Source organism: Lacerta agilis, chromosome 14 (assembly GCF_009819535.1).
Source record: "Lacerta agilis isolate rLacAgi1 chromosome 14, rLacAgi1.pri, whole genome shotgun sequence".
NCBI lineage: Eukaryota > Metazoa > Chordata > Lepidosauria > Squamata > Lacertidae > Lacerta > Lacerta agilis.
In genome coordinates this window covers 30,489,727-30,516,828 of record NC_046325.1, presented here as the reverse complement: position 1 = coordinate 30,516,828, position 27,102 = coordinate 30,489,727, and the positions used below count along the sequence as shown (strand labels likewise).

Here is a 27,102-nt window from a genome sequence, read left to right as displayed (position 1 = left end):
CCTGGGCACACTGTGCTGAGGAAAAGCTGCATCCATGTGATTTCTGCCTGGTAGGCACCTGCGAATTAACAATGCATCAATCCCTAGATAGGGCTGCCATAGGTCTGGATTTTCCCAGGTGTGTGTGTGTGTGCAATTTCCGAAAAAGTGGAGCTTTATCCTGGGTGTTAGGCAACTTTTGGGTCTTCCTAATCGGGTTGAAATATGGCAACCCTATAGTAGGGAAAACACAACTATTACAGGTAATGTGCCTTGGAACAATGTGTATATTACTCATAATATAGGTGTATTTTTAAAAAAAGTCCGTCGAAAAATCGCGGTTTTTTGGCTCAAGAATTTTCGCGGAGGTCCTTTTTGAAGTATGGCAACCCTACTTTTGGGGGGTTAGTGTTAGGGAGGAGGGCGGGGCTTTCCACGAATGGGGCGGGGTTTAACCAAGAGGCTGGCAGCATCGGCCGGAGAGCGCGGCTTGGGAACATCTGTTTGCATTCGAGCTTGGAAGGAACAGCTGGGACTGGGAGAAAGTGCGCAGGAGGCGGAGGGAGGAGCGCCTGTGTGTGCGCGCGCGCGCGCGGCGTAGACAGGAGCCGCAGCCGCGGACGGGCTGGTCACATTGGAGAGCGCATCATCGGGCGCATCAGCGGAAAGGGAAGTCGGAGGGCGTGCACACCCACTGCTCGGGCGGGCCCCTAAGCGACCAGGCAAGCGAGCAAGCAAGCAAGCCAGCAAGCAAGCGAAAGCCTTGAGCTTTTTTGGACAGCCGATCTGGATCCGGGGCTGGCCTCCCCGTCCAGCTTGCTTGGCGAGGCCCGCTCGCCTTTTGCTCCATGCAATGCACCGCCTCTCTTAGCGCGATGCAGCGGGCCGGAGGAGGAGCGGCGGCGGCGGCGGAGCCCGGAGGCGGCGGAGGCGGCGAAGCGGTTGCAGCGGCGGCGGCCTCGTACCGGGTGCTGAGCCGCTTGCTGGGCTACGGCGGGGCCGAGTCAGCCGCAGCCGGGTTGGCGCTCGGCGGAGCCGTCGGGGAAAGCTCCGCTGCCGTCGCCGGGGATCGTGGAAGGGCGGGCGGGCTCCGAGGCTCGCAGCTCCTGGTCTTCCGCCCCGGCGAAGCGGGAGAGCCGTCGGGGGTTTCCCCGTCCGCCTGCCTGCCCACGCCTTCGACGCCTCGACCGCCCTCGGAGCTGCTGTGCGCCAGGCACCGGTGCGCTCTCCTGGACGCGCCGAAAGGCGAGCCTGGAGGAGGACGATGCTGGAGTGGAGCGGCTGGCGGCCTCCTCTTCCCTCCGGGGGCCGGCCTGGAGTTGCAGCTGGCCGCCTTGGGGCTACACCAGGCTCCCCCGACGGCCCCGGGAGGGCCGGGCAAGCCTCCCGGAGATTGCCCGTGCCTGAGCCTCTTGCCTTCGCCGCCTCTAGCCCCTCCGCCCACGATGCCCTTGTTGCCCCCGGGGGAAGAGACCAGCGACGCCTTGCTCGTGTTAGAAGCTCTCGGCCCCGACGAGGAGGACGAAGAGGAGGTGGAAGCGGCTGTCGGGCAGGCAGATTCCTCCAGCCCGGTCGTCGCGGCGAATAGCCGCTTTCAAGCACCCGCTGTTGCAACCACCGCTACCCCGGTTTCTCCTCCACCACCACCTCCGGCAGGCCCGGTGCCCGCCGCCGGAGCCAACCGTCCAAGCTGCTCCTCCGCCCCCTCGAGGAAAGGCTCCTTGAAGATTCGCCTAAGCCGCCTTTTCCGCACCAAAAGCTGCAGCGGAGCGTCGTGCAACCCAACAACCCCCGCTGGTGCACGTCGGGCCGGGGAGAGGGAGATGCTGCAAGCCGCTGCCTCCCGAGCCACCTCCGGCACGGCAGGGAGCCTTCCCGATGTGTCCCACCCTGGGTGTCGGGAGCAAGAGTCGGGCAGGTAAGAGGAAAGAATAGAAAGGGGGGGTGAGGATCTCGGGATCTGGTAAGGGACCCTCTGTTGGAGCAGCATCCTTGGTGTCAAAGGCTGAGCCTAGGACTATGGTTGTAACAGGATTCTCAGGTGCTTGTTTCCTGGCTATGGATTCAGGTAGGGAGTCTGTGAAGCAGGGGTGCCAACTTGAATAAATTATGGGAGGGCCCAGGTAAGCCCCACCCTGCATAATCGAACACATGGCATGCTGCACCCACACCATTTGAATGGCAATGTCCATCAACTTTGGAGGGCCCTGCTTCCTCCAATATTTCATGGGGGGGGGAGCGCAAAGGAACCTCAGCCTCCAGGAGTTGGTTCATGCTGTGAAGGATAGAGAATTTAGGTCTTGGCTTTTCTTGGGCAGGACCTCAAGCCTAAAAAGAGAAGAGAGAATCTGTTCGCCTCTCCCCCCGCCCCGTCAGTCTTCCTGGCTTCCACTTGGGACTAGGAGATTCCACTTCCCACCCTTCTATCTACAACCACAAATGGTTTGCATGCAGAAGGTCCCAAGTTCACCTGCTGCTCCATTCTTTTGACTGGAAATAATCTTCTCTTGAGAGCCCATTCAAGTGTGAACGCCTTCCCAGACGGTTCACAGCTTCTAGCCTTTCACCACTAGAGAACTCCAGCCTCCACAGTCACCAGTGAAGTCCTCCTTTGGTATTCAGGGCTTAGACAGGCTTCCTCAAACTCGGCCCTCCAGATGTTTTGAGACTACAATCCCTGACCACTGGTCCTGCCAGCTAGGGATCATGGGAGCTGTAGGCCAAAAACATCTGGAGGGCCAAGTTTGAGGAAGCCTGTCTAAGCCCTGAATACCAAAGGAGGACTTCACTGGTGACTGTGGAGGCTGGAGTTCTCTAGTGGCGAAAGGCTAGAAGCTGTGAACTGTCTGGGAAGGCGTTCACACTTGAATGGGCTTGTGGGAGCTGGAGGGTAGATTCCCTTTTCCTCGTGGAGCAGGAGAGGCATCTCACTGGATTCTTTCAAGATGAGGAAGACCTTTGACTGCAAAGGAACACCCTGGTGTTGGGCAGCTAGAGCAGGGGGAGCCAACATGATGCCCACTGGATGTTGTGGACTACAACTTCCATCAGCTCCAATAGCTAGGAATGATGGGAGTTGTAGTCCACCGCATCCGGAGGGGCACCACGTTGGTTACACACAATCCCTAGGTGAGGGGTAACACATAGTGGGGGAACCAGTAGATAAACAATGACTGGTGGGTTTTCTATTTTTAATTGTCGCTTGGCAATTTAACTAAAGGTGGCTTATCTGAGACCTAGAGTTGTGTTTTCCAGTTGTGGACAGAAGGGTTTAAGGTTGAGGGAACTAAACATGGATTTTCTCTGTGTGGCATAGAAATGCTTTTTTTTAAAGGCCTTTGCTAATTTCACTACCCTAAGGGGTTAAGAGTGAATACTCTTATGTTCAGGTGTTGGATTAGTGGTTCACAGTGGCGGTATGGTGGATTCTCCAGTTTTTGAGGCCTAGATGTTTCAGTTGTAGAAATCAGAGTTCAAGGAGCATTGCATAGTAGGATGAGACTGGCCTAGTTGTAATTTTTCAGTCACATTTAGCAATAGTTCTTTATACGTAATAAAATTACTAGTATTAGTATTATTGATGCTGTAGCACAGGTGAACCCTCCAGACATTAATGACCTACATCTCCCATCAGTCCTAGCAAGCATGGCCAATGGCCAGGGATGATGGGAGCTGTAGTTCAGTAGCATCTGGAGGGCCGTTGGTTCCCCACACCCTCTGTGCTGCAAAGCTTTCTAAGTATACCAGTAATTTATTATTTTTATCTTAAAACAATATAGAGTCTAATGGACTCTTGTCTCGCCCAAGGGCAGGTAGCAAGACATTTAAAATCTAATGTGGGCATACGGCAGAGCATATAACCCTGGGGTTCATGAACCAGTTCAAACTTTGTAGGTTACAGCTGGTGATTATTATAAATTCTCTTTGGTCTGTTCTTTCACAGCTCAGTGGTAGAAGATGCACTTTCCATTCAAAGTTCCCAGGCATCTCCAGTAAATGGTGCTGATGGAAAAGGGCATGAAAGGGCCTCTTTGCCTGACACTTGCCAGTCACAGTGGAAAAGTCTGGGATAAAAAGACCAGTGGTTTGGTTAGGGCAGCTTTATTCATATATGTTGCACCTAATGAAAAACCAAGGGTGTGTGTGTGTATGTGTTTGTTTATTTCTTACAATTATTTTACACCCTGCCTTTCAGAATACAAACCCTTCTGAGGCAGCTTACGAGAAGTATTAACTACCACTACTTTTTTTTAAAGGACCATGTGTGTGTAAATAGGTGTGTGTGTAAGACAGCATGCAGGGGTGGTAGAGTGGAAAGACCCATAATTGATTGTTTTACTTATAAAGCCATTCCTATTCCAATGGAAACTAGAGTTGGCTGGATTCCTGGGTTTGTATCTCTACTTAGACTTGAAGTTTGCCACTCACTCTTAGCTAGTTCTCGCTGAGGGGATGGGCTTGTGTCTGGTTCGTACCAATTCAGATTGCATAAGAGGTGTTGCATGATAGACTCCTCCTCCTCAGCGATGATGCCAAAATGCTGGTTTTCTTTGTGGAGGAATTGCACATGTTCATGGAGGAATATTCTACCATGTTGACCCCTCCTTCCATGCAGTGTGGTTCAGCCCAGGTACAGATTTGTCATCTCTGTGAGGACTGGGCCATTGCACCTCCTGCTTCACAGGGGTATTGTGGATATAAAATGGGGACAGGAGGGGGTGAGGTATCCCAAACCTTTTGGTAGAAGACTGAGAGAAAAACAAAATCAGTATAGCAATATGAAGAAGACACATTTTTGGACTAATGCTCCAGAGGGAATCGTGTGAAGAAAGAACATCTATATCTTCGAGACAGAGTTGAAGAGACTTGTGAGGGATATTTTGTTGAGTAAATTGGGTTTATGCCACCCTCCACGCTCTCTAGAGGGGTAGGGTCTCACTCTTTGGGGGTCTTCATGGACAGCCACCTCTTGTGTATGGTGTAGCTCTAGATTCCCTGCATCGAGGAGGGATTAGTGGGCCTACAAGGCTCATTCCAACTCTGGCCACATCTACATTTGAAGCACATGCCCTCCCGCAAAGAATCCTGGGAGCTGTAGTTTAAAGGTACCAGGAATTGTAGCTCTGTGGGGGGGGGGTAAGCCACAGTTCCCAGGATTCCTTGAGGGGGGATTCATACAGATGTGATCTCTAACTTTAGGCGTAGTTGGCATGGATGGGTTCCATTTTGTGTTCCGAGGGTTGACTGCCTTTCACCTCTGAAGTGAGAGATAATTCCCAACAAAAAATCCCAGACAGGATTCCCCCCCTCCCCCCGGCTGGACTTTGTTTCTGTCTAGTTATCTACTGCTCTCGCTTACAAAATGTGGCTTCAGTTATCTATGGAGGTTTCCCCCGCAAAGCATTTACTGTATGTCATTTTTCTCTGCTCTGCACTTACTTATGGGTTTCTGAACTGCAGAGGTTAATGGCAGAGGAAGGATCCGAGAGTCCGAAAGGAAAATGCTCCTATCCCATGTTAACAGCAGACTTTTTTTCTTTTTAGGGGTTGAGAATGGAGCTCAAAACCCAGAGATAACCCCAACCCAACACAAGCAGCCTTGAAAATAGCCACGTTCTATAGAATTGATTTCACTTGCCCACATATACTTTTGGAGGAGCTTATCCCATCTGCCTCCAGGCTGTTTATGAATCACAGTTGTGTCTCGGGGCACAAAAGTACCTTGTGATCTTTGTCCAGAGGTGAAACGAGGATGCTTTACTGACCAAAGAAGAGTTGGCTGACCATACTGATGCCAAAATGGCAAAACGTAACAGGTGTAATAAGAAGCCAAGAGGGGACAAAATTCATTAAAGAGTGGGGAACATTTGTGGTAATCCCTGAAAAATTATGGCATACAAGCAAGTGCCTTGGTAGGGTTAACTTAAATTGATCAATTTAAATTATCAAAGATAAACTGCAGAATAACTTTAAAATGGAGTAAAGGGGAAAATGCTGTGTTAAAAATTTAAATAAGACAAGAAACCACAAAAGGTGGGGAGGGAAGTCTATTATGTATTGGAACCGTGTGATTGTAAGGTGTGTATTTGTAAATTTTGGAAAACTGATATATATGAAACACACCTTTTCATCTTAAGGCATTTTAGTTACCTCATACACACCACAACTTTAAAGCACACCCCCCCCCCGCAGGAAAAATTCTGGGAATTGTAGCTCTGTGAGGGGTAAATGACACTTTCCAGGCTTCTTTGGGGCAGGGTGTGTGCTTTAAATTTATGGTGTGTACTGGAATAATTTGTGGTGTGCGTGCACTGGTCTACACTTCTGTTCCACGGTTTGATTTTCGCTGCTGGGAGAAGAAGGTGGACTAAATTACCACCGATTTGTCAGCATGGCCCCTTGGAAAATTGGGTACTTAAAAATGTGTGATAGAATACGGTTTCCTGTTAATGAACGCTGACATAATTTGTGGCGTCTAGCCAGATTTTCTGTTTGTGGTTTCTGGGCACAGATACCTATGTGGGATAGACTGTGTTGAAAAGGAGCTCCCTTCCAAAATGGCGGAGGAAAATGGATTACCATTGCAAATGTCCCTTGCTCCGCTGCCCCCCCCCATCCCCGGTTAAAAGTTAGATTTTGGGTGGAAGGGTGCACTTTCAAATTCAGCACACCTGCACAATGGCTGAACTGATAATATGGTCAGTGAGAGTAAAAAGAAGATAGAACCACTTCACTCACTTGTCTGTGGTTATAAAGATGGGGTGGGGAGGAAGGGGTGTGTGTATTAGGACTGGGTGATATATCTACCAAAACTGGTTTGGAGTCCGTATTGTGATAATTGGTTTCATAATTTTTGACTTGGCAATATATTGCAGATTATGGTTTGTGTGTGTGCGTGCTGTGCAAAAATTATGATTCAGGGGGAAAAAACCATGAAGCCAGCCAATGCCTCTACATAGCTCCATCCATATTTCCGACATCGTGATATATCAGTATATTGCGATGTCTAGCTGGTGATACATCAGAATGCTGAAAGCCAGATATGACCCAGCCCATATGTGTATATGTATGTAATAGAGTGGGAAAGGGTGCCAGATTAGTTAAACGCAGTCAAAGACAATAATAGCGATAATAGAATAGAAATTGACCTTGAAAAACAAATGTGTGTGTGTTTTTTAATGTCATAAAAGTAGTTTGAAAAATCCAAGCATATGCTTCGTGAACAAGCAAGCATTATTGATTTAATTTATTTCCTGCCCTTCTAACATCTTTAACACAGAAATCCGGTTGACTCTGTAAAGTGGCCACAACTACTAAGGGGAACTTTATTGGGGTGCTAATGCCCCTGAAGAATGCCAGTCTTGCACCTTGGATACTAGCGATTCCTCAAATCGCTTCTAGTTAGATTGAGTTTAATAACTGCCACCATGGGGTATAGAAGCTTTGTTGCATCTTAATTCTTAAGGATGGGGGCTTGGAAGCCAGATGACGATGCAGCCCTCTGATAGCTGAGGCATGCACCCCCCCCCCCGAATTAAAGCCAGAAGCCTGCTTCATCCTCCCAGGCGGAAAGTTATATTCAAGGTGTGTTTTAGAGTAAAACCTCAAACTCCCTAAATCAGCATCACAGGGTCTGAATGAACAGAATGATTGGGTTTGTCTTATTTACTTCAAATATTTTCACCCTGGCTCCCCTATGATACCATTCATGCCTTCTTGGAAGTAAGTCTCATTGAGCCAAATGACACTACCAGGTAGATGTGCATAGGAATGCAGCCCTGTGAGGTTGCAAACCAGCCTGTGTTGAAATAGTGTGCTTCCTTGTTGCAGCTACGCTCTCCCTATGCTCCTTATAATCAGAGAGTATAATTCAAAAACATAGTTTTTGGATATCTTGAGGCAGCATTCATGGGTAGAAGGATGGAGCCTCTGAGAGGTGAACAGACACCCAGCATTGTCTTATTTACAGGCTCATCTGTCCATCTTTTTTTTATAGAAAACAGAGATTGATGCGAACGCAAAGTGCCTTTTCTCCAGTTGCTTTCGGCCCCCTCTTCACGGGTGAGTGTCAAGCTTGATTTCTCTCTTCTTTTTCCCTTGAAGGAATTGCTTGTGGTTTTATTAATCTGTGCATGTATAATGTGTTGCCGTGGGTCTTTAAACTTAAGAATAGTACCACTTAAAAAAACAACAACCCATAACTGGCTTTGGAGTGATTCTGCCCTTTTTTCTGGAGGGGGGAGACTGGTGCTGTGCCTCTGCTCACTCTGTTTGCCACCCCGTTTCCATTCCACCCCCCTTTGCAATCCAGGTTTGTGTTGAGGCACTACAAATCCTCCGAAGGCGGTTGCATGATGACACTCTTATATTTTTATTATATTTCAGTGTAAGCATTTTAAAAATCCCGTATTTTTCTGTGTATAATTAAGAAAATGGGGGGAGATTGCCGAGAGTTGTTAAGCTTTTTTGGGGAGGATTGCCCAGACTTGTTGAGCTGTTTTTGGGGGGATTGATGCTCACCCACCTCACAAACACAGACAATCTCACGCGTTGCAGAAGACACCAATTGTCTGCCCAGTCAATGAAAATCTCTTGTTCGCGGCAGCAACCAATAAAAAATCTCCGTATTATACACGGAAAAATGCAGTACTTCGTGCATATATGTGTCTCTGTGTGATATGTAATAAAACATATCTTTGCAAACACATGGCAGGATGAGACTACTCCTGGAGCCCAGCCTCCCTCATCCCAGCTGGGATAACCAATGACCATGGATGGTGGGAGTTGCAATTTAGCAACATCCGGGGACCCAAGATGGGGAATAGGCTGCTTTAGAGAGTCCTTCCTCTTGCACTCTGGGGAGAGGGGTGGCAGCAGAAAACACTTAGTCAATCAGAGGATGTCCAGTTGCTCCAACTTTACCCAGGATACTCTAAAATTCACCACTATCAGTAACTATTCCTAATACCTGATTAGGGTAGATCAGTCCCTTGTGGATTAAGGGACTTTATCAGGGTGCAAACAACTCTTCCAGCAACTCACCTATATATAACAGCCCTAGGCTCCTTTAGGAGGAAGGGCTGAAAGGAAATTTAATAAATAAGTACACTAACCCTCTGGCCAAGTTGGGTTTAATCTCAGCAACTAGACTGAGAGGACAAAGGCATTAGTGTGGTGCTAGGAAAAATTGCATGGGCTCACCCAGATCAGAGATGATGATGATGATGATGATTTAAAAGTTAGTGGTTAAAAAATAAATCCACAAAATCAGAGACCACAAAGTTGCATCTAAGAAAACACAGAGGGCAAAATGCTGATTCTAACTTCTAGCAGTTCCCTACTTGATGTAACAACAAGTAGGTTGCAGTTCAGTTTGACTATGGAGGACCTTTGGAGTCAGATACCGAAAGTGCCTCTCCACCCTTGTGGCAGAGGGTGCATTTGAGAATATAGAGGGCGGAGGATCCGACTCCATTCCAAACACCTTCTAGCGAAAGGAGGGCAAGCCTACGCGATCTATGGCTTGTTGCGTTCAATGGAGCTTACTCCAGAGTTGTTGTAGGAGTGCAATAGGAAGCTTGGCTTTGACTTCAACACTAGAGAATAACTTGATTCATTTCCTGGTTTTAAATATAGGTCAGGGCAAGTTTATGCTCGCCTTATCCATTGCGTATTGTTTGGGGTGGGGAGATCATCACCAGGTGTATTACGTGCTGTTACTCAGCTGTTTAGAAAGGAAGGCAGGGTGGCCCATTCAGATACACACCATCACATGATGATCGTTAATTTCTATCATTAACATTCCAGGGATACAGGGTTGCTTTCCATGCAAGTCTTACTCAGAGCAGACCCGTTGAAATTAATAGGCATGACTAACTTGGGGACCATTAATTTCAGTGGGTCTGCTCTTGAGTAACACCTAGCTGAATGCAGCTTGTGGTTTCTACGTTCGCTCTATTTAGACAGTGCACAGATTAAGCTCTTCAATTTAAAGTGTGTGTGTTTTGGGGAGGCGTTTCAGTGTTGTTCAACGTCATCCCTCTTCGAGATGTCTAGAAATCTTCTAAATTTTACAGGTCATGAAGGAGAGCTGGGTGCAGTTGCTTAGTGGGCAAGGGAAAAGGCACTCTGCACATGTTTATAGGCAGCTGCACCAGATGATCGTAGGCCTGGCAGTGAGAAAATAACTCCTGGGGATTGGGTGCGGATTGAATGCAAGTCCCTGTGGTGTTCTGGGATGCTGCTGGTTCTAATGTCTACTTTTCCCACATCTTCCTAGGTGAGACAGTGTCCTTGGTTGATGTCGACATCTCCCAGCGCGGTCTGACGTCCCCACACCCTCCGACGCCGCCACCTCCCCCACGGCGAAGCCTCAGCCTTTTGGGTACTGCTTGTCTCCTGAACTACCTTTTGCGAAACCGTGCTCATTTCCCCCAGAGCCCTTCCTCCCCCACCCCCAAGAATAGGCCCTGCCCCATCTTTTCCATCTGCTGCTATGTAATGTTTTCAGTGAACGGAAGGAAGCCTCTCAAAACCCTATTTGGTGTGTAGCACTTCACAGCCTTCAGGTTTTTGTTCTCAGAGAAGCCGCCTTGTGTCATCTTCTGTGCTCTCTTCCTCCCCCTCATCCCCAAATCCTGCGCAGCACAACCAAAACTGGAGCCAAGAAGTTAAATTCAGCAGCCTTTATGTATTAAGCAAAGTTGCATGTTTGCTTGGCATAATTTCACTGCTTTTGTTACCCATACTAGAAGGGTAAAGAGTCAAATATGTCACACTGATCTCTTTCCCTTCACTCCTGGAATTCCTGTTCATACCCTTTTTGACTTTTGAGATACTGCTTAGTGTTGCCCCCCCCTGTGTGTGTATTTTTTTAAAAAACCAAACCCACGTATGTACATAGTTACAGCATCCAGAAGCTGCCTTGCTTTCTAAAAAGAAAAGGATAACTGAGGTTCTTGTAGATGGATCATTTGTGTGCATACTTGCAAACAAGTCCATATATAATTATAAAATGGTGCAGCAATAGAACTGCTGGCACATTTGCAAAGCTAAGCAGGGTCCGGTATGGTTTCGCATTGGATGGGGGACTGTGTGTTGAGATTCCTTCATTTCAGGAGGTTTGGACTAGATGACCCCCGGGGTCCCTTCCAACTCTTATGATTCTATGATCAGAGGTGGGGAACCTGTGGCCCTCCAAATGTTGCCGGACTCCAACTCCCATCAACCCCAGCCAGCGTGGTCAGGGATGATGGGAGCTACCTTAGCCTTGCTAGATTTAAGCATGCAAAGCTGCCTGCACCTGCCCATTATGTTCCATTTAGCTCAGGAATGTTGCAGCATTTATTATATGCGCAGCCTTAAATTCAATTTCCTTTCTAAAGCTCAGAAGCAGTTATGTCTCTTTGAATGGACTCTTATTCCCGCACTTGCACACCTCCCCTTTACGTTGGGCATCAGATCTTCCCCTTGAACAGCTGGAAATGCACTTGGGTTTTGCCACCCTTTAGGATGAATGAACATGCGCACCTTTTGTGCATGGGAGGCTGGCGACAAGAGAGGGCTGGCGCTTTAACAAAGGACGATGGTACGAAGTGCATAGAAAGCTAGATGCTACAGAAAGTTTTAGGCTAGATCAGGGTTTCCCAGACTTGGGTCTCCAGCTGTTCTTGGACTACAACTCCCATCATCCCTAGCTAGCAGGACAAGTGGTCAGGGATTGTGGGAATTGTAGTAAAAAAAATAAAAAACCAGCTGGAGACCCAAGTTTGGGAAACCCTGAAGTAGGTGTTACAAGAGAGATGGAGTCTCTCATCACTTGCTGCTATGGGTAGGACTATGGGCAGCATGGTATCATGTCAGTGTTGCAATAAAGCACGGACCTTCCTGTGCAAGGGTCACATTCCTTCCTGGTTGTGGGTGAGGCCAGAATGCACAGGGTGCAATGTTGTGTTCTAGCCACGCAAGCCAGAAGTTTCTGTGTGTGTGTGCAAATTCATATCTCGCCCATCTTCTATCCAAGTGAGCAGCAGTAGGTATTATCCCAGATCAAGGGCACTTTCCAGCCTGGCAAAAGCAGTCAAGGAAGGGTGAAAAGCAGGCCAGCGATGAAGGAAGTAGTTTGGAGAGAGCCCCGAGGGGCCAGACGGACAGCTGCGTTTGGCTCCTGTGCCTGAAGTTCCCTGCTATATAAAGGCAGGTGGAGTGGCAGCATTGCCAACGTCTAAAGCAGAGGTGGGGGGACTTGTGGCCCTCCAGATGCCAGGGATAATGCGAACTGAAATGAAGCTTCTACGCATTTCAAGCCAGGAAGCCCTTCTTCGGGGGAACAGTGAGTCGGGCCTGTTTGGCACGTCCTCCACCTTTGCAAATGGAACCAGCCAACTGTGGGTTATGGCTTGGCAGGTGCTTGTCGGCTCCTCCTTCCTATTTTGCAGTCACAGACAAAGCCAGGAAGTTTCGCCGAGTCCCTTGGTGGGCATGTCTGGTGGGCTGTGCTGGCGTGGCTGAACCTTCCAAGCTGTTACACCTGCTTTGTGTAAAATATAGCTATGCTATTAAAAACAAAAACAAAAAACACCCCACCAACCCACCTTCAGCACCTCTCAGATTTAAACTTGATTCCTTGGTGCAGCAATAAAATTGCCTGCACATTTGCAAAGCTAAGCAGGGTTTGGTATGGTTTCAAATTGGATGGGAGACTGCATGCTGAGATTCCTGCATTTCGGGGGTTTTGGCTAGATGACCCTCGGGGTCCCTTCTGCCTGTAATTCTATGATCATGTTGAGGTCTGGTCTTTTGAAGGATTTTGCACCCCGCAATTCAATATATGAACTCTTGCATCTTCAGCAACATCAGTGTGTGTGTATATGTGTGCATACATGTTCGGACACCTTTGTGCCTATGAGAAGTGATTGCTCACATTATTAAATGGTGATAAACAATCCCAGGAATAAACGGCTTACGGGCAACCATATTGACAGATGGCTAAGAGACCATCAAAAGATGAAGCATTGCAGCATCTGAAGTTGTTTCCCTCCCCACCCACCCAAGAAAACTTTTCCTGAAAGGGAAGCTTTTCATCTTAGCACCCAAGATATCCAATGCTTTACAATCTGTGCATGCCGCAAATAAGTATGGAAAAACCTTTGCTAAGCATGTGTCTTCACGTTTTTTAAATTGATATAGAAGACTCTCAAGGTGAATGTTTGGGTCTTGGAGAAGGTGAAGCTAATGCGAGCCTGTCTTGTCCCCATTTGAGTTTTCCTTAGTTCCTGGACATTTCAATTATTTTTATGTTCTTCTTCTAGACGATATCAGTGGGACACTGCCTACATCTGTCTTAGTGGGTCCGATGGGGTCTTCGTCCCTCCAGTCTTTTCCTCTGCCTCCGCCGCCTCCGCCGCACGCCCCGGGTCAGTTTAGCTTTGATCCTCGTGGTTTCCAAAAAAATCCGCTGTAAATTTCCGCCTCCCCTCCCTGGAGCTGGGCTTTCCATTTTAATTATTGGATTTTTGGACTCAAGGCGGTGTGCAAGAAACAGAATAGTACGCACCAAAAAATAAAATAAAATAAAAAAATCCATGGCACTGCATGCAAGGCACCAGCTCCTTCTGTTTCTCTTGGTCACGCTGGAGATGCCAAGCGATGTGCACAGAATTCAGCTGAAACCCTCTCCTCCTGGCCCCTTTTCAAGACTCCTGACAAATTTTGCCTTGCTCCTATTAGCTACTATGGGGTGGTCTGGGGCAGAATTTTGCAGATACTTTAACTTTCAAACAATTAGAGTAATTGTATATACGGTAGAGTCATGGGCGTTCTGGGTTGCTGTTTTTAACCAGAGCTGCTGTTGTCAGCATTGTTGCTCCTTGGTGCTATGGATTTGACTTGCTGGTAGTGAACTTGCCTGCACTGTCCTGACACTGGTGTAATGGGTGTCTGGAATTGGTGGGGGGGGGGGGGAGAGACCACCACCTTAGCTGTGCTCTGCCTTCTTGTTTGCTCTCCCCTAGAAGTGAGTGGTGGCTCCATAATGCTGCTGTTGCACAGTGAACCAGCAGTGATACTGGTAACCAGTTAAGGTAGGGCAGCTAAGGGAAGGCAGGGTCAACTGGTTTTCTTTCCATTTTCCTCCCTTGCATAATAAAAAATACAGCAGGTACTTAAGCATGCTTCTTGGATGAGAGCATCAGAGAGGAATACTTGGGCCCCTGGAAGTCTTGCATTTCTAGGAGTCTGCATCAAATATACCTGTAATTTTCCAGCTGGTTATGACAAAAGTGGTGGGCAGAAAAGCCTCTGGAACAGAGCTTTCTAAACTTCTCATGCTGGTCACACACTTTTTAGACGTGCATTATTTCGTGACACAGTAATTCCGTTTTGCATCATTTCACGACACAGTAATTCAGTTTTACTCGCAAACCAGAGGTTAAACTAACCCCTTTCCAGCCCTGGGAGGAGCACGGGGTGTGTTTGCCCGACACACTTACACACTGCACCTGACACACTCACACGTCACGACACACAGCTCTGCTCTAGAAAAGTTTCTGAATGAACATGACTCAGTGGGATGGTGGGGTATGGGAAGGCTGAGATATAGCTTTGGATTTTGGGGTGCAGAAAAAAATAACAGCGGGACTCTGCCCCACATTGCCCAATATACCCTGTTTCTCCTAAAATAAGACATAGCCATAAAATAAGCCATAGCAGGATTTCTATGCATTTGCGAAATATAAGCCGTTCCCCAAAAATAAGCCATACCCCGAAAATAAGCCATAGTGATGCGGCACCTCCCATTAAAACAGCCTGGAGAGGCGTGGCTATGCAGCGTACCGATGCGACACGGTTAAAATAAGACATCCCCTGAAAATAAGCCATACTGTGTTTTGTTGAGCGAAAAAAAATATAAGACGGTGTCTTATTTTAGGAGAAACACGGTAGACTGCCTTACCAAGTTGTACAACTCAAACAGTATCTCAACTGAAACCAGCAAGCGCATTTACTAAGCATAATCAGAACCTGCCATTCCCCTTGTCAGTGACCTCCTTAAACCAAGGAGTTTCTTGCTACCCATGTAATATAGAATTCTTTTGGAATCAAACGGGCTTCCAATGAGATTTCCCACTAAAGGTGGCCCCAAAAGTACTGTATATGTGACTTTGCTGCCCCTTGTGGCCAACCAGGGCTGTACAGTATTTAGAATTCCTCCCTCTGATAGTGACTTAAACCTCCCAAGATATATGCCCTTTATTACCCCCACAAGTTCCTTGAGGCAGACTGGGTTAAAATTTATTGAACTGAGCTATATTTGAAGGCACCCTTGGTGACAGCTCCCCATCTCTGGAGCTATTTTTTACTGGATGGAAATTGTTCATTTAAAATAAACAAATTATACCTTGCTTTTCACCATCCAAGTCTCAAAAACAGTTTACAAAATGAAAGCGTAAAATATACGACATTGGAGGAACATTTGCAGTGCAAGAGCCTCCTGGAATAAAACTGTTCTAACCAAGCAAGGATGGTGCCTGCCTGATTTATACTAGGAAGGGATTGCCAGTTTGTGTACCTGAACACCGGCCAGATGTGGTTTGAGGTGTTGATCTTTAGGTGAGTTGAGGCTATGGAACGGCTCATTTTAGCAAAGGCACGTTTTCCCGCCTCTTCATTTTTAAAAAAGACAAGGGTCATACAGCGGCTTGTTTAAAACTGCTCAGTTAAATTAATAGCCAGAAACAAAGTAGAAAGTCAGCAGAAGCACTATTAAGAGCTTTTCCATCTGTTGGGGCAATGGTGCAGTGTGTGTCTAGGGTAGGGTTGCCATATTTCAAGAAGTAAATATCCGGAAATTTGTTGATGTTTTTTGTGTGTGAAGTTGCCCCCCCCAATACAGAGCCTGTTCCCAAGCCACCCACTCCCCAGATTGCCAGGTTGCCCCTCCAAAAGAAAACATGTCAACCCTAGAGCAGTGTTTCCCAAACTTGGGTCTCCAGGTGTTTTTTAGGGACTACAGTTCCCATGATCCATGACCACTGGTCCTGCTAGCTAGGGATGATGGGAGTTGTAGTCCAACAACAGCTGGAGGCTCAAGTTTGGGAAACCCTGGTCTAGAGACTCGCTTTCTGCAACTGGGAGTGTCCAGTGTCTGCTTCACCCCGCCTTTCCCCAGCCCCACCACAGCTTCTGCTTCCTGTGTAGTTCAGTCCCACTCCAGCCTTCTGAGAACTGTGGCTGATGCCTCTTTCTTCTGTCCCCCTGCATGAAGTGAGATCTCAGCCAGGGAACTAATTAGGGATTTAGCCTGCAGTGGCACTTGCCTTATGGAATGCCCTGCCTGGGGGAGATCTGCCTCTAGAGACATCTAGGGTTCCCTTTCGTCAGCCAATGAGAAACTGAAGGTCTTCATATGCAGTGTTTCCTGGTTACTGATGGTTGGTGTGAATGTTCTAGCTAGCTAGCTAAAGAGAAGTGAGCGCTGCAACAAAACGTTGCATGGAGAAGTGCTTCTGATCCGGTCAGCCAGCCAAGCCTGCTCCAGAAGTACTCCATTGTATCCACCCTCCCACCTGGTTTTCTGTGTCCCCATACCCCCCCCAAAAAAATATAGTATTCTGTGGCCACTAAACTCGCTCAGTCCTCTTTGGGCTGTTTGGGATCCTCCCCAGCCCTGCTTAGCTTCCCCCCTGAATATTTTGTACCTCTGCCAACCTTGGGGTACCCCAAGGTCTGACGATACCTCCTCCTCGATTGTGGCTACATTTCCAATGGCCTGAACGCCAGAAATAGAGGAAAGTTCTTTTTAGCTGATTTTGGTACAGTATTGTGTTTAAGGTTTGAGGTTAAAGATATCTGAGCATAGCTATCTATAGAAAGGAGACCAATCCAGCTAATCATAATATGCATTTGCCAGGTTCTTTTCCAGTGTTCAAAGAGCTACATTCCTCCACCACTCTTCCCTTCCAGAAACATTTACCTCTCGCCAGTAGGAAAGCAGGGGAGGAGGTGGGCCAGAGTTGGCTCTTGATTTAGTGGTGGCTGTTTCCCGCAATGACTCACACTGATGCTAAGTTTGGGGGCATTATGGGAATTTTAAAGGTTGGCTAGATCCAGCTGCCCGATGCTGCTCGGAGTGCCGGCCCAGGGGTAAAAAAACAAAACCAAGGGTACTCAGGGCAGGTATCGCAAGTGGGTCCTGCTAATGCCCTAGTAGTTGCCCAAGGATGCCCAGTGCTGTCTTTGGCACCAAGGTGAGCACACAATGGTTATACCGTGGTACTTCGGTTTTTGAACGTTACCCGTTCCGGAAGACTGTTCAAGTTCTGAAACGTTTGAAAACAGAAAACTCAATATGTCAACAGCTAGGCCTCACTGATCTTGCACTCAGTGGATGCCGTGTGGCATGTTTGACTTCCGAGGCGTGTTTGAAAACCGAAGCATTCACTTCGGGGTTTATGGCGTTCGCAAACCGAAATGTTCATCAGCGGAGATGTTCGAAAGCCGAGGTACCACTGTAATAGTAAGAATTGGTATGTGGAAAATTGGTATATGGGGAGTGAAGCTTACTGTAGGAGGCTTGGAGTATATTAGGGTATTTTTTAATAAATAAATTTTTATTAGTTTTCCAATGTTTACCCAGGATTACTACAATTTTGCCAATTATGCAAATACCAGTTAATATCAAATTAATTCCAATTAATTCCAAATTTATATAATTTAATCCAAGCGGTTTTCTTGATTGATGTTTTCATCCAGTTCTTATATTGCTGTGGTTTATATGTATATATATTTATTAACTTCTAATTACATTTCAGAGAGTATATTAGAGTTTTGAACAGTCTCTAGGCAGCTGTAGGCCAGAGATGGGGAACCTGTGGCCCTCCAGATGTTGTCTGACTTCAACTCCCATCATCCCCAGCAAATGTTGTCAGTGGTCAGGGATGATGGGAGTAATAGTCCAACAACATTGGGAAGGCTGCCACTGCTTCTGGTGCAGGGTCTATACCAAGCATAGGCAAACTCGGCCCTCCAGATGTTTTGGGACTACAACTCCCATCATCCCTTGCTAACAGGACCAGTGGTCAGGGATGATGGGAATTGTAGTCCCAAAACATCTGGAGGGCCGAGTTTGCCTATGCAAATTTCTCTTCATTGCATGTTGGGAGGTGGGCGGTTATGTCCTGTTCAGGACCGGTGTAGAATTTTGCTGCCATAGGCAGCTGCCACCTGCCTTCTTGGCTTTTTAATTCCTTGGGTAGCGGCATGTCTTACCCCTTTCTTCTCCCCTTTCAGATGCGTTTCCCCGGATCATACCGATCAGAGCACCAGAAGCGGTACACAGCCAACCTGCACAGCACCTCCAGTGCCCTCTCTACCGGCCTGACTCGAGCAGTTTTGCAGCTAGTTTGCGGGAACTAGAAAAAGTAAGGCCGATCTAAACCAAATAAGTGTTGGAAATGTAAAGAGAAAGAAGGTTCTCTTTATCATATGTGGTGGTCTTGTTGTAAGGTTAAAGCTTACTGGAAGATGATACATAATGAATTGAACAGGATTTTGTTTGTAAAAAAACAACAGCCAGAAGCTTTTCTTTTGGGAATTATAGGGACAGAACTACCTAAACTGTATAGAAGCTTATTCATGTATGCTCCTACAGCGGCGAGAATGTTACTCGCCCCAAAATGGAAAGAAGCAGAAGTCCCAGCAAAGGAAGAATGGATACGAAAACTTACGGAATAAGCAGAAATGGCGAAACTTAGCAGAAGAATAACAAATCAAGATAACCAAACATTTTATAAAAGAATGGAATTGATTTATTGAATATTTACAGATGAATTGTAAACAGATAAGAATATTGGCAGGATTGTTTAAGTTAATTTGGATATGCAGAAGATAATACAATTAAATTTAAGGAACCGCAGGAAGAGGGGGAAGGAAGTCGAAGTTTTGAAATGTTAAAATGATTGTAAAATTAGCAAAATGTATAAATTTGGAACGCATAAATAATTTTTTTAGAAAAAGAAATAGAAAATAGAAAAAGGAAGGTTGAAAATATATTTTTTGAAAGTTCAGCAGAAGTTCATATGATGGTTCCGTTGTGATGATGCTCGGCTTCCATCATGAGCACAGGGGCTAAAAGTAAAATGCCTTTGTGTGTGGTAAAGTGTGGATCGCCAGAGCTTGCACAGAACCTGTGGTCTTGCTGATCCTTTCTTTTGCAGATGGTTAAAGCTGGTTTGGAACAGGTGTGTGCATGCAGGTCTGGCCCAATACATTTTGCCACCTGAGGCGGGACCCCCTAATGGCTCCCCCAGTCCCTGCCAAGGAAGAAAGGGGCAGGGAAGACCTACCGGTACATCAGGAACAAGTGGGGCAAGAAAGATTGAGAGTGGTATCTGCTGCTCCTGTGAATCCTGCCGCCTGAGGTGGTCACTCACCTTGCCTCATGGGTGGGCTGGCCCTGCATGCGTACACTGCTGTTTTGCAGTCCAGTGTGTCTTATTTTGTAATAACGTAAGGGAAAATAAGTGACTCATGCCTCTCTGGTTCTAGGCCAGTGAAATTCCTATAATGACTTTACAGGGAACTGCCTACTTGCGTTATGCGCCTGGATTATTTAAGTAATCTTTTGCTTAGAGTAAATTAGTGCAACTCTGCTTTCCTTATGCTAAGCCAGAGAATAGGTGCTGGAGCTGGAATGTACAGCCACATGCTTGTAAAAGTTCGCTGTTTAATCAGATCGATTCCCATTTATCCCACGATTCCAAAAAAACAAAACACATTGGGTTGTACATAAAACTGCTGTTCCACTCATGCTACAGACTTCTGTCTGTGCAACCGACTTTTGCTGCCATCTTTCTTCTCTCCTGCAGTTCCCTGATCACCATCAAAATCTGCTCCAGAGGGTTGAGGTGACCTCTGGAGTAGATTTTGGGGGCAGGGGGACAGCAAAGGGAAAGGATGAGGAAATCCCGTTGTGCAGAACATCACTTAGACCGCGTTGCAAACACAAATCATTATGCTGTGACAGTAAGCTACAAAAGGCTTGGGGAAAAAACCTAACTAGTTTCCAGTTATCTTTTAATAAAAATGTCCCTTCTTTTTTCTTCTTTTTTTTTTAAAAAAAAAACCAACAGTGCGGTTGGTACTGGGGACCAATGAACTGGGAAGATGCTGAAATGAAGTTGAAAGGGAAACCTGACGGGTCCTTCTTGGTTCGTGACAGCTCCGATCCTCGGTACATCCTGAGCCTCAGCTTTCGATCACAGGGTATAACCCACCACACCAGAATGGAGCATTACAGAGGTGAGCCTTGAGGGCAGGGCAAGGGCATTAACCTAGGGTGGCATCCTACTCATCTTGCAGAGAAGGTCAAGTTCACACAGAGAGGAATCTGCCCAAGGGAGCATCTATGATAGAGGTTGGACTCTTAAGCCTGATCTCTCAGGGCCAGCATTCTATCCACTCACCTGTGCAGATTGCCGTTATTTTGTAGAGGCTGGGAGGGGACACATGTACATACCAAATGAATGTTCTTCCACCCTCTGCTTTTCTGTCCAACATGCCCCTTAATGTTTCTTCATTGGCAGGGACCTTCAGCCTTTGGTGCCACCCCAAATTTGAAGACCGCTGCCAGTCCGTGGTGGAGTTCATCAAACGTGCCATCATGCACTCCAAAAATGGGAAGTTCCTTTATTTCTTGCGATCTAGGGTTCCAGGTATGTATTTAAATGTGCGTGTGAAACATTTAGATGCTTTTGATTGTGAGATCCACTACATTCCTAACACATAGCAGATGTGTAGGGCCAAGTCTTTTATTAGAAGGAGAGTGGGGGCTCAGGCAATGGCTGGAGAGGCTTCCAACAAGTGTCCAATACAGGCAGTGGCTAGACAGGCTTCCAGCAAGTGTCCAATACAGGCAGTGGCTGGACAGGCTTCCAGCAAGTGTCCAAAACAGGCAGTGGCTGGAGAGGCTTCCAGCAAGTGTCCAATACAGGCAGTGGCTGGAGAGGCTTCCAGCAAGTGTCCAAAACAGGCAGTGGCTGGAGAGGCTTCCAGCAAGTGTCCAAAACAGGCAGTGGCTGGAGAGGCTTCCAGCAAGTGTCCAATACAGGCAGTGGCTGGAGAGGCTTCCAGCAAGTGTCCAATACAGGCAGTGGCTGGAGAGGCTTCCAGCAAGTGTCCAAAACAGGCAGTGGCTGGACAGGCTTCCAGCAAGTGTCCAAAACAGGCAGTGGCTGGAGAGGCTTCCAGCAAGTGTCCAATACAGGCAGTGGCTGGAGAGGCTTCCAGCAAGTGTCCAATACAGGCAGTGGCTGGAGAGGCTTCCAGCAAGTGTCCAATACAGGCAGTGGCTGGAGAGGCTTCCAGCAAGTGTCCAATACAGGCAGTGGCTGGAGAGGCTTCCAGCAAGTGTCCAATACAGGCAGTGGCTGGAGAGGCTTCCAGCAAGTGTCCAAAACAGGCAGTGGCTGGAGAGGCTTCCAGCAAGTGTCCAAAACAGGCAGTGGCTGGAGAGGCTTCCAGCAAGTGTCCAATACAGGCAGTGGCTGGAGAGGCTTCCAGCAAGTGTCCAATACAGGCAGTGGCTGGAGAGGCTTCCAGCAAGTGTCCAATACAGGCAGTGGCTGGAGAGGCTTCCAGCAAGTGTCCAATACAGGCAGTGGCTGGAGAGGCTTCCAGCAAGTGTCCAATACAGGCAGTGGCTGGAGAGGCTTCCAGCAAGTGTCCAAAACAGGCAGTGGCTGGAGAGGCTTCCAGCAAGTGTCCAATACAGGCAGTGGCTGGAGAGGCTTCCAGCAAGTGTCCAAAACAGGCAGTGGCTGGAGAGGCTTCCAGCAAGTGTCCAAAACAGGCAGTGGCTGGAGAGGCTTCCAGCAAGTGTCCAATACAGGCAGTGGCTGGAGAGGCTTCCAGCAAGTGTCCAATACAGGCAGTGGCTGGAGAGGCTTCCAGCAAGTGTCCAAAACAGGCAGTGGCTGGAGAGGCTTCCAGCAAGTGTCCAAAACAGGCAGTGGCTGGAGAGGCTTCCAGCAAGTGTCCAATACAGGCAGTGGCTGGAGAGGCTTCCAGCAAGTGTCCAATACAGGCAGTGGCTGGAGAGGCTTCCATCACTCACTTGGCCTCATGCTCCTAACAAATATCTTTCTTGGATGTTTCTGAGATAGCTGCAGAGATATTTCCTGAGAAGTTCTCCCCCACTCCCAATGTATTTACTTACTTACTTTTAACTTGCAGGTCTCCCTCCAACCCCTGTCCAGCTCCTCTATCCCGTCTCTAGGTTCAGCAACGTTAAATCGCTACAGCACCTTTGCCGCTTCCGGATAAGGCAGCTGGTCCGCATCGATCACATTCCAGAACTACCGCTCCCCAAGTAAGGTTCCGTTCTGTTCTGTGCTTTGTTTTGTGTTTTTTCCCAACTCCCATTTTAAGGAATACCCTAGGTACAGAAATCTAGCTGCTGCATCTTCTTCTTCATTGTTCCGTCTTAATAGCAAAGCCAGGAGGTTGTGTGCATCTCAGTTTGGAAACTGAATGGGGTCATCCAAAGATAAGGCTTTTGAGTTTTTTTACTGCATGCTCAGGGGACTTCTAAGATATGAACAAGTATCTAGGTTTGTAAAATTAAGATGCTTTTGATTTGTTTTTTAAAAGGAAAAACTCTAAAAACAACAGACCTACAGAAAGTTGGACGGGAGGAGGGAGTTGACCTGTGTGAGCCTCTAATAACATAAAAGGGATTCCCAAACTCTGTTCTGTGGGGACCCCAATGACCCCTCACCTTCATTTAGGCAGCCCATGTGTATCTCTGGTTGGGCATGGCACATCCATTGCAATAAATAGTCCTAGTTCAGTTGCATTTTTATTGCTTCTATGGAATTGAAACTGGAACGCAATATGCAAGAAGCGATGAAAAATACACACCATGCAGCACCCAGCATGGCACAGTACATTGGCTGCAATTTTTGAGTGGCTGGGGGCAGGGGAGAAAAGATTTGGAAGCCACTGGCTTATACTCTCCTAGAGGTGGTGATGCAACAGCATGTGATTAAAATGCCCCTCCCTTGCTATATAGAAGAAACTTGAGAATGGGATAACTTTTGGACTCTCTTCAGCACGGCCAATGGTATCAGGGATACCATTAGCCTGACAGTATCTGGGGAGGGGCATAGGTGCCCCTTCCCTTCCTTGGGTGTTTGTGTCACTTAGGGTTAGGTTGACACGTAGCACATTGCTTACTCGGTGACTGCAGCATCAAGCAGGGAGTTTCCTGTGTGACTATAGAGGAGGATTTCCCCAAACTTTTTGGACTACAATTCCCATCATCCCTGACCACTGGTCCTGCTAGCTAGGGGTGATGGGAGTTGCAGTCCAACAACAGCTGGAGACCGAAATTTTCGGAAACCCTGTTCTGGAGCATGGGTAGGCAAACTAAGGCCCGGGGATCGGATCTGGCCCAATCGCCTTTTAAATCTGGCCTGCGGACGATTTGGGAATCAGCGTGTTTTTACATGAGTAGAAGGTGCCCTTTTATTTAAAATGCGTCTCTGGGTTAAATGTGGGGCCTGCCTGGTGTTTTTACAGAATGTGCCCTTTTATTTAAAATGCATCTCTCGGTTCTTTGTGGGGCATAGGAATTCATTCACCACCACCACCCCCAAAATATAGTCCAGCCCCCCACAAGGTCTGAGTGACAGTGGACCAGCCCCCTGCTGAAAAAGTTTGCTGACCCCTGCTCTTAGAGTATCACAGATCCGATGCTAGAGATTAAAAAATAATAATTGTATCATCCCATGTCACTCAACTGTGATTTTTTTTTGGGGGGGGGGGTGGAGCTGGTTCACATAAACACATGCGAACTGCATGCCGTCAGATGGAGTAGAGTAAACCAGTGGTGGCAACCAGACCTTGAGCAATGGCATTCCAGACAAGCACTCCACATCAAATGGTGGCAGGGAGAGGAGGGAGAGAGAAGGACCAGCCTTTTTCCAAGCACTTGCAATGTCTGCTGCTGTTGCACTCTGGGATAATGGGATGTTGCCTGGAGCAAACGGCTTGCTTGAGGGGAAACATCTGGGGATTCCACAAACGAGTAGTTGCTCTGCATTTTTTGTTGTGCTGTAAATTGCCTGGAAAGGCCCCAGGGTAGAGGGGGTTGTCTGTGATACTCTCCTTCCCGCACTTACAGGTTGAACTGCCGAGTGGTGTTAGCAAAATGTTTAAGAACTTTTTTGTGTTCATTACAGAGGGAAGCATGTTGGGCTGAGGTGGTGTGGGGAAGGAAGCTGGTTCTGGCTCTGGAGCTGTTAACTTTTTCCTGGGAGAGGCAGAGAGAGAGAAAGAGAGAGAGAGAGAGAGAGAGAGCAGGGAACCAAGAAGTTGGGAACAGGGTGCAGAGGCCTTAGGATGGCTGAATTCCAACAAGAGTTTGAACATAATTAGATCTGGGGCTCATCTGCAGTGGAACACAGTTTTTAAGTCTCTTCTTTCTCTTACTGCAGTGGTGGGGAACCTTGGGCACAGGAGCCTTCTGCCCTCTCTGGGGTTCTTCCCAGGTCACCCCAAACTTTCTCCATGGCCTTTTCCTAGCTGGAATGTGTCCCGAACGATATCCTCTGCTTACCTGGATGACGAAGAGGAGAGGGTGTTTGTGCTTGGAACCCTCTGACTCTCCTGCAGTTGAAACATTGCCTAGAAAGGGAAGAGTTGCACCCATCTCTCTGCTCACTTTTGCCCGTAGTCCTGCCCTCCCCCACTGAAATGTGGGCCCTGGCCTGACAAAGATTCCCCAACCTCTATCTTACTGTGCCTTCCCTCTTTTTCTGTCATCGTGATAACCCTCTTGGAGCGAGGGAGCATAGGGTAGCCCCAGTCAGTGGGTTCCAAAATCCTAACCATTGAAAATTGATGTTGTGTTTGCAGAGATAACCCCAATTTTGGGTTTCAAGTCTTTATTTTTAAGTAAGAGGGAGGTGATTCACTTCCACTCCACAAACCACCGTGCCCTCAAGATCTCCTGAGTGTCCCTCGGCTCTCTGTTCCCTTAGGCCTCTGATCTCGTATATCCGCAAGTTCTACTACTACGACCCCCAGGAGGAGGTGTATCTCTCCCTGAAGGAAGCTCAGCTTGTTTCCAAACAGAAGCAAGAGACAGAGTCTTCAACGTAGCGAGGGGCCCCCCCTCCCGCCTTGCTGCTGTCACCAATGGTAACGTAAAAAAATTATTGTATATACAAGGGTTGGAGCAGGGATTCTTCATCTGCGACTCCTTCCTAGATGACAGTTGGGGTCCCTTCCAATTTGACATTTCTACTCGTGGCCCTTCAGACGCTGCAGGCCTGCCAATTCCCAGCAGACCTGGCCTATTGGCTGTGCTGACTGAGGGTGAGGGGAGTTGGAGCCCCTGCAATATCTTGTTTCTCATCCATAGGCCACACCGTGCAGTATTTCTCAAACTTTGCTGTTGTTAGACTACTACAACAACAACAACTTCTTATTATTTGTACTCCGCCCATCTGGCTGGGTCACCCTAGCCACCCGGGGCGGTTTCCAACAAATATTAAAATACATTAAAATATCACAGATTAAAAACTTGCCTAAACAGGGCTGCCTTCAGGTATTTTCTAAATGTCAGGTAGTTATTTATCTCTTTGACCTCTGATGGGAGGGCGTTCCACAGGCTGGGCGCCACTACCGAGAAGGCCCTCTGCCTGGTTCCCTGTAGCTTTGCTTCTCGCAGTGAGGGAACGGCCAGAAGGCCCTCAGTGCTGAACCTCAGTGAACAACTCAGCTGAACGATGAACAACTCCCATCACCCCTAGCTAGCAGGACCAGTGGTCATGGATGATGGGAGTTGTGGTACAACAAGGGTCTTCCTTTTAAAAAAATAAAGGCTTGGAGTCTGGGACTTGGTGGGCCCCTGGTGGTTTGGGACTCTGGCTGTATCGGTTGTTTTTTTGTCAATGGAACGAAGGGGTCTTAAGAGGCACTTGGAGGACAGGGCACTCATACTGGGAAATATTGTCCTTGGAAACTTCTAGCATTATTGCCGGACATTAGAAAAACTTGTTTCATGGGGTATTTTTTACAGTTAGTTTTTCCTCTTAGTTTCTGTTGCCTCTTTATCATCTTTTCCTGGTGGTTATTTTGACACCACTGACACAGTCAGGTAATTTTAGGCTCTAGGCTTCACGGTCTTACGGGCACCTTTTGTCCAGGTTGGACTTCGCAGAGGACAGCCCTCTGTCTTTGAAGGGCTGTTCGGTCCAAGGCTACTTTTAAAAGCTGTAAGGAAGGAAAGCTACACAAGCCTGAAGCCTGAATCGGTGCTATGCAGGCATCATGCTTACAAGCTCTTCTTCACAACTATAAAAGCTGGAAACTTCATTTAAAAAAAAATTGAATCCACACTTGTACCAATGCGGAGTTCTGTCCTTTCACAGAAGCGCAAAGTATATGCAGCCCCCAGCCCTTTGGTCTTTTCGTTTTTTGGATCTGCTAAAGCAAGGATCTGGTGCCATTTGGCTCTGTCTAGTGGTCTGAACTTGGTTGTTCCCCTCTGTCTTTCTTCACCCATCCCAAATTAGGAATTCGGTCACCAGTATCCTGTCGCTGTGGAAGCTGCGTTGGAGAGGACTCTTGGCGTTTGCTTTCTGGCTGTTTCTTGGCCTCCAGAGAGGACCCAGGGCTTGAAAAGAAAGCACAGCTGTGTGCAGAGAAACAGGAGCCATGACCCCATCTGGTTCCATAATGAAATTTTGGAATCTGCCGAAAACTGGACTACAAGCTCCTGGAAACATGGAGAATGTCATGATATTTTTCTTCTTAAATTTATATTTTTTTGGTGCTTCCCTCCCCCTCCCTCCCCTTTCTTCCAGCATGGGAAATAGTGAGCCGATTTTTTACATTTTGTTGACCTGTCTGGCATTTTTGGGCTGGGGGTGAGCTTTGGGGGCTGGGGTTGAAGGTGCAGCAGACTCTTGAGACTTAGCGAGCAAGAAAACAAACCAACCCCTGTGTTTCCCTGTCAAATTGTCCTTGTGGGAGAACGCTGAGCCCAAGGTATACCCAGCTGTATCAAGCAGTTGTGTTGGGGATGTAAGGCCAAAGGCAGAGGGGAGCAGAGTGAGGGGG

At 47.5% G+C, this 27,102-nt stretch overlaps 1 protein-coding gene across 2 annotated transcripts; it reads left to right on the top strand.

Annotated features, from left to right (window-relative positions):
- The first annotated feature begins 595 nt into the window (after window positions 1-595).
- Window positions 596-26,871, top strand: SOCS7 (suppressor of cytokine signaling 7). Of its 2 annotated transcripts, XM_033169495.1 has the most exons (10): window positions 596-1,897; window positions 7,976-8,040; window positions 10,259-10,363; window positions 13,290-13,394; window positions 18,265-18,395; window positions 20,106-20,274; window positions 20,559-20,687; window positions 22,207-22,342; window positions 25,017-25,176; window positions 26,556-26,871. In XM_033169495.1, the coding sequence occupies exons 1-9, from the start codon at window positions 828-830 to the stop codon at window positions 25,135-25,137; spliced, it is 2,031 nt and encodes a 676-aa protein (XP_033025386.1). In that variant the 5' UTR covers window positions 596-827; the 3' UTR covers window positions 25,138-25,176; window positions 26,556-26,871. The 2 variants fall into 2 exon arrangements, with proteins under 2 accessions (XP_033025386.1, XP_033025387.1); XM_033169496.1 differs by lacking the exon at window positions 13,290-13,394 and having other exon boundaries at window positions 598-1,897.
- Window positions 26,872-27,102: the final 231 nt, after the last annotated feature.

Bases quoted from the DNA above. Each gene is read 5' to 3' on its own strand.
- SOCS7 (XM_033169495.1), top strand. From the start codon at position 828: ATGCAATGCACCGCCTCTCTTAGCGCGATGCAGCGGGCCGGAGGAGGA. The intron at 10,364-13,289 runs GTACTGCTTGTC...TTCTTCTTCTAG, and splicing joins GCGAAGCCTCAGCCTTTTGG to ACGATATCAGTGGGACACTG. The intron at 18,396-20,105 runs GTAAGGCCGATC...AAAAACCAACAG, and splicing joins GTTTGCGGGAACTAGAAAAA to TGCGGTTGGTACTGGGGACC.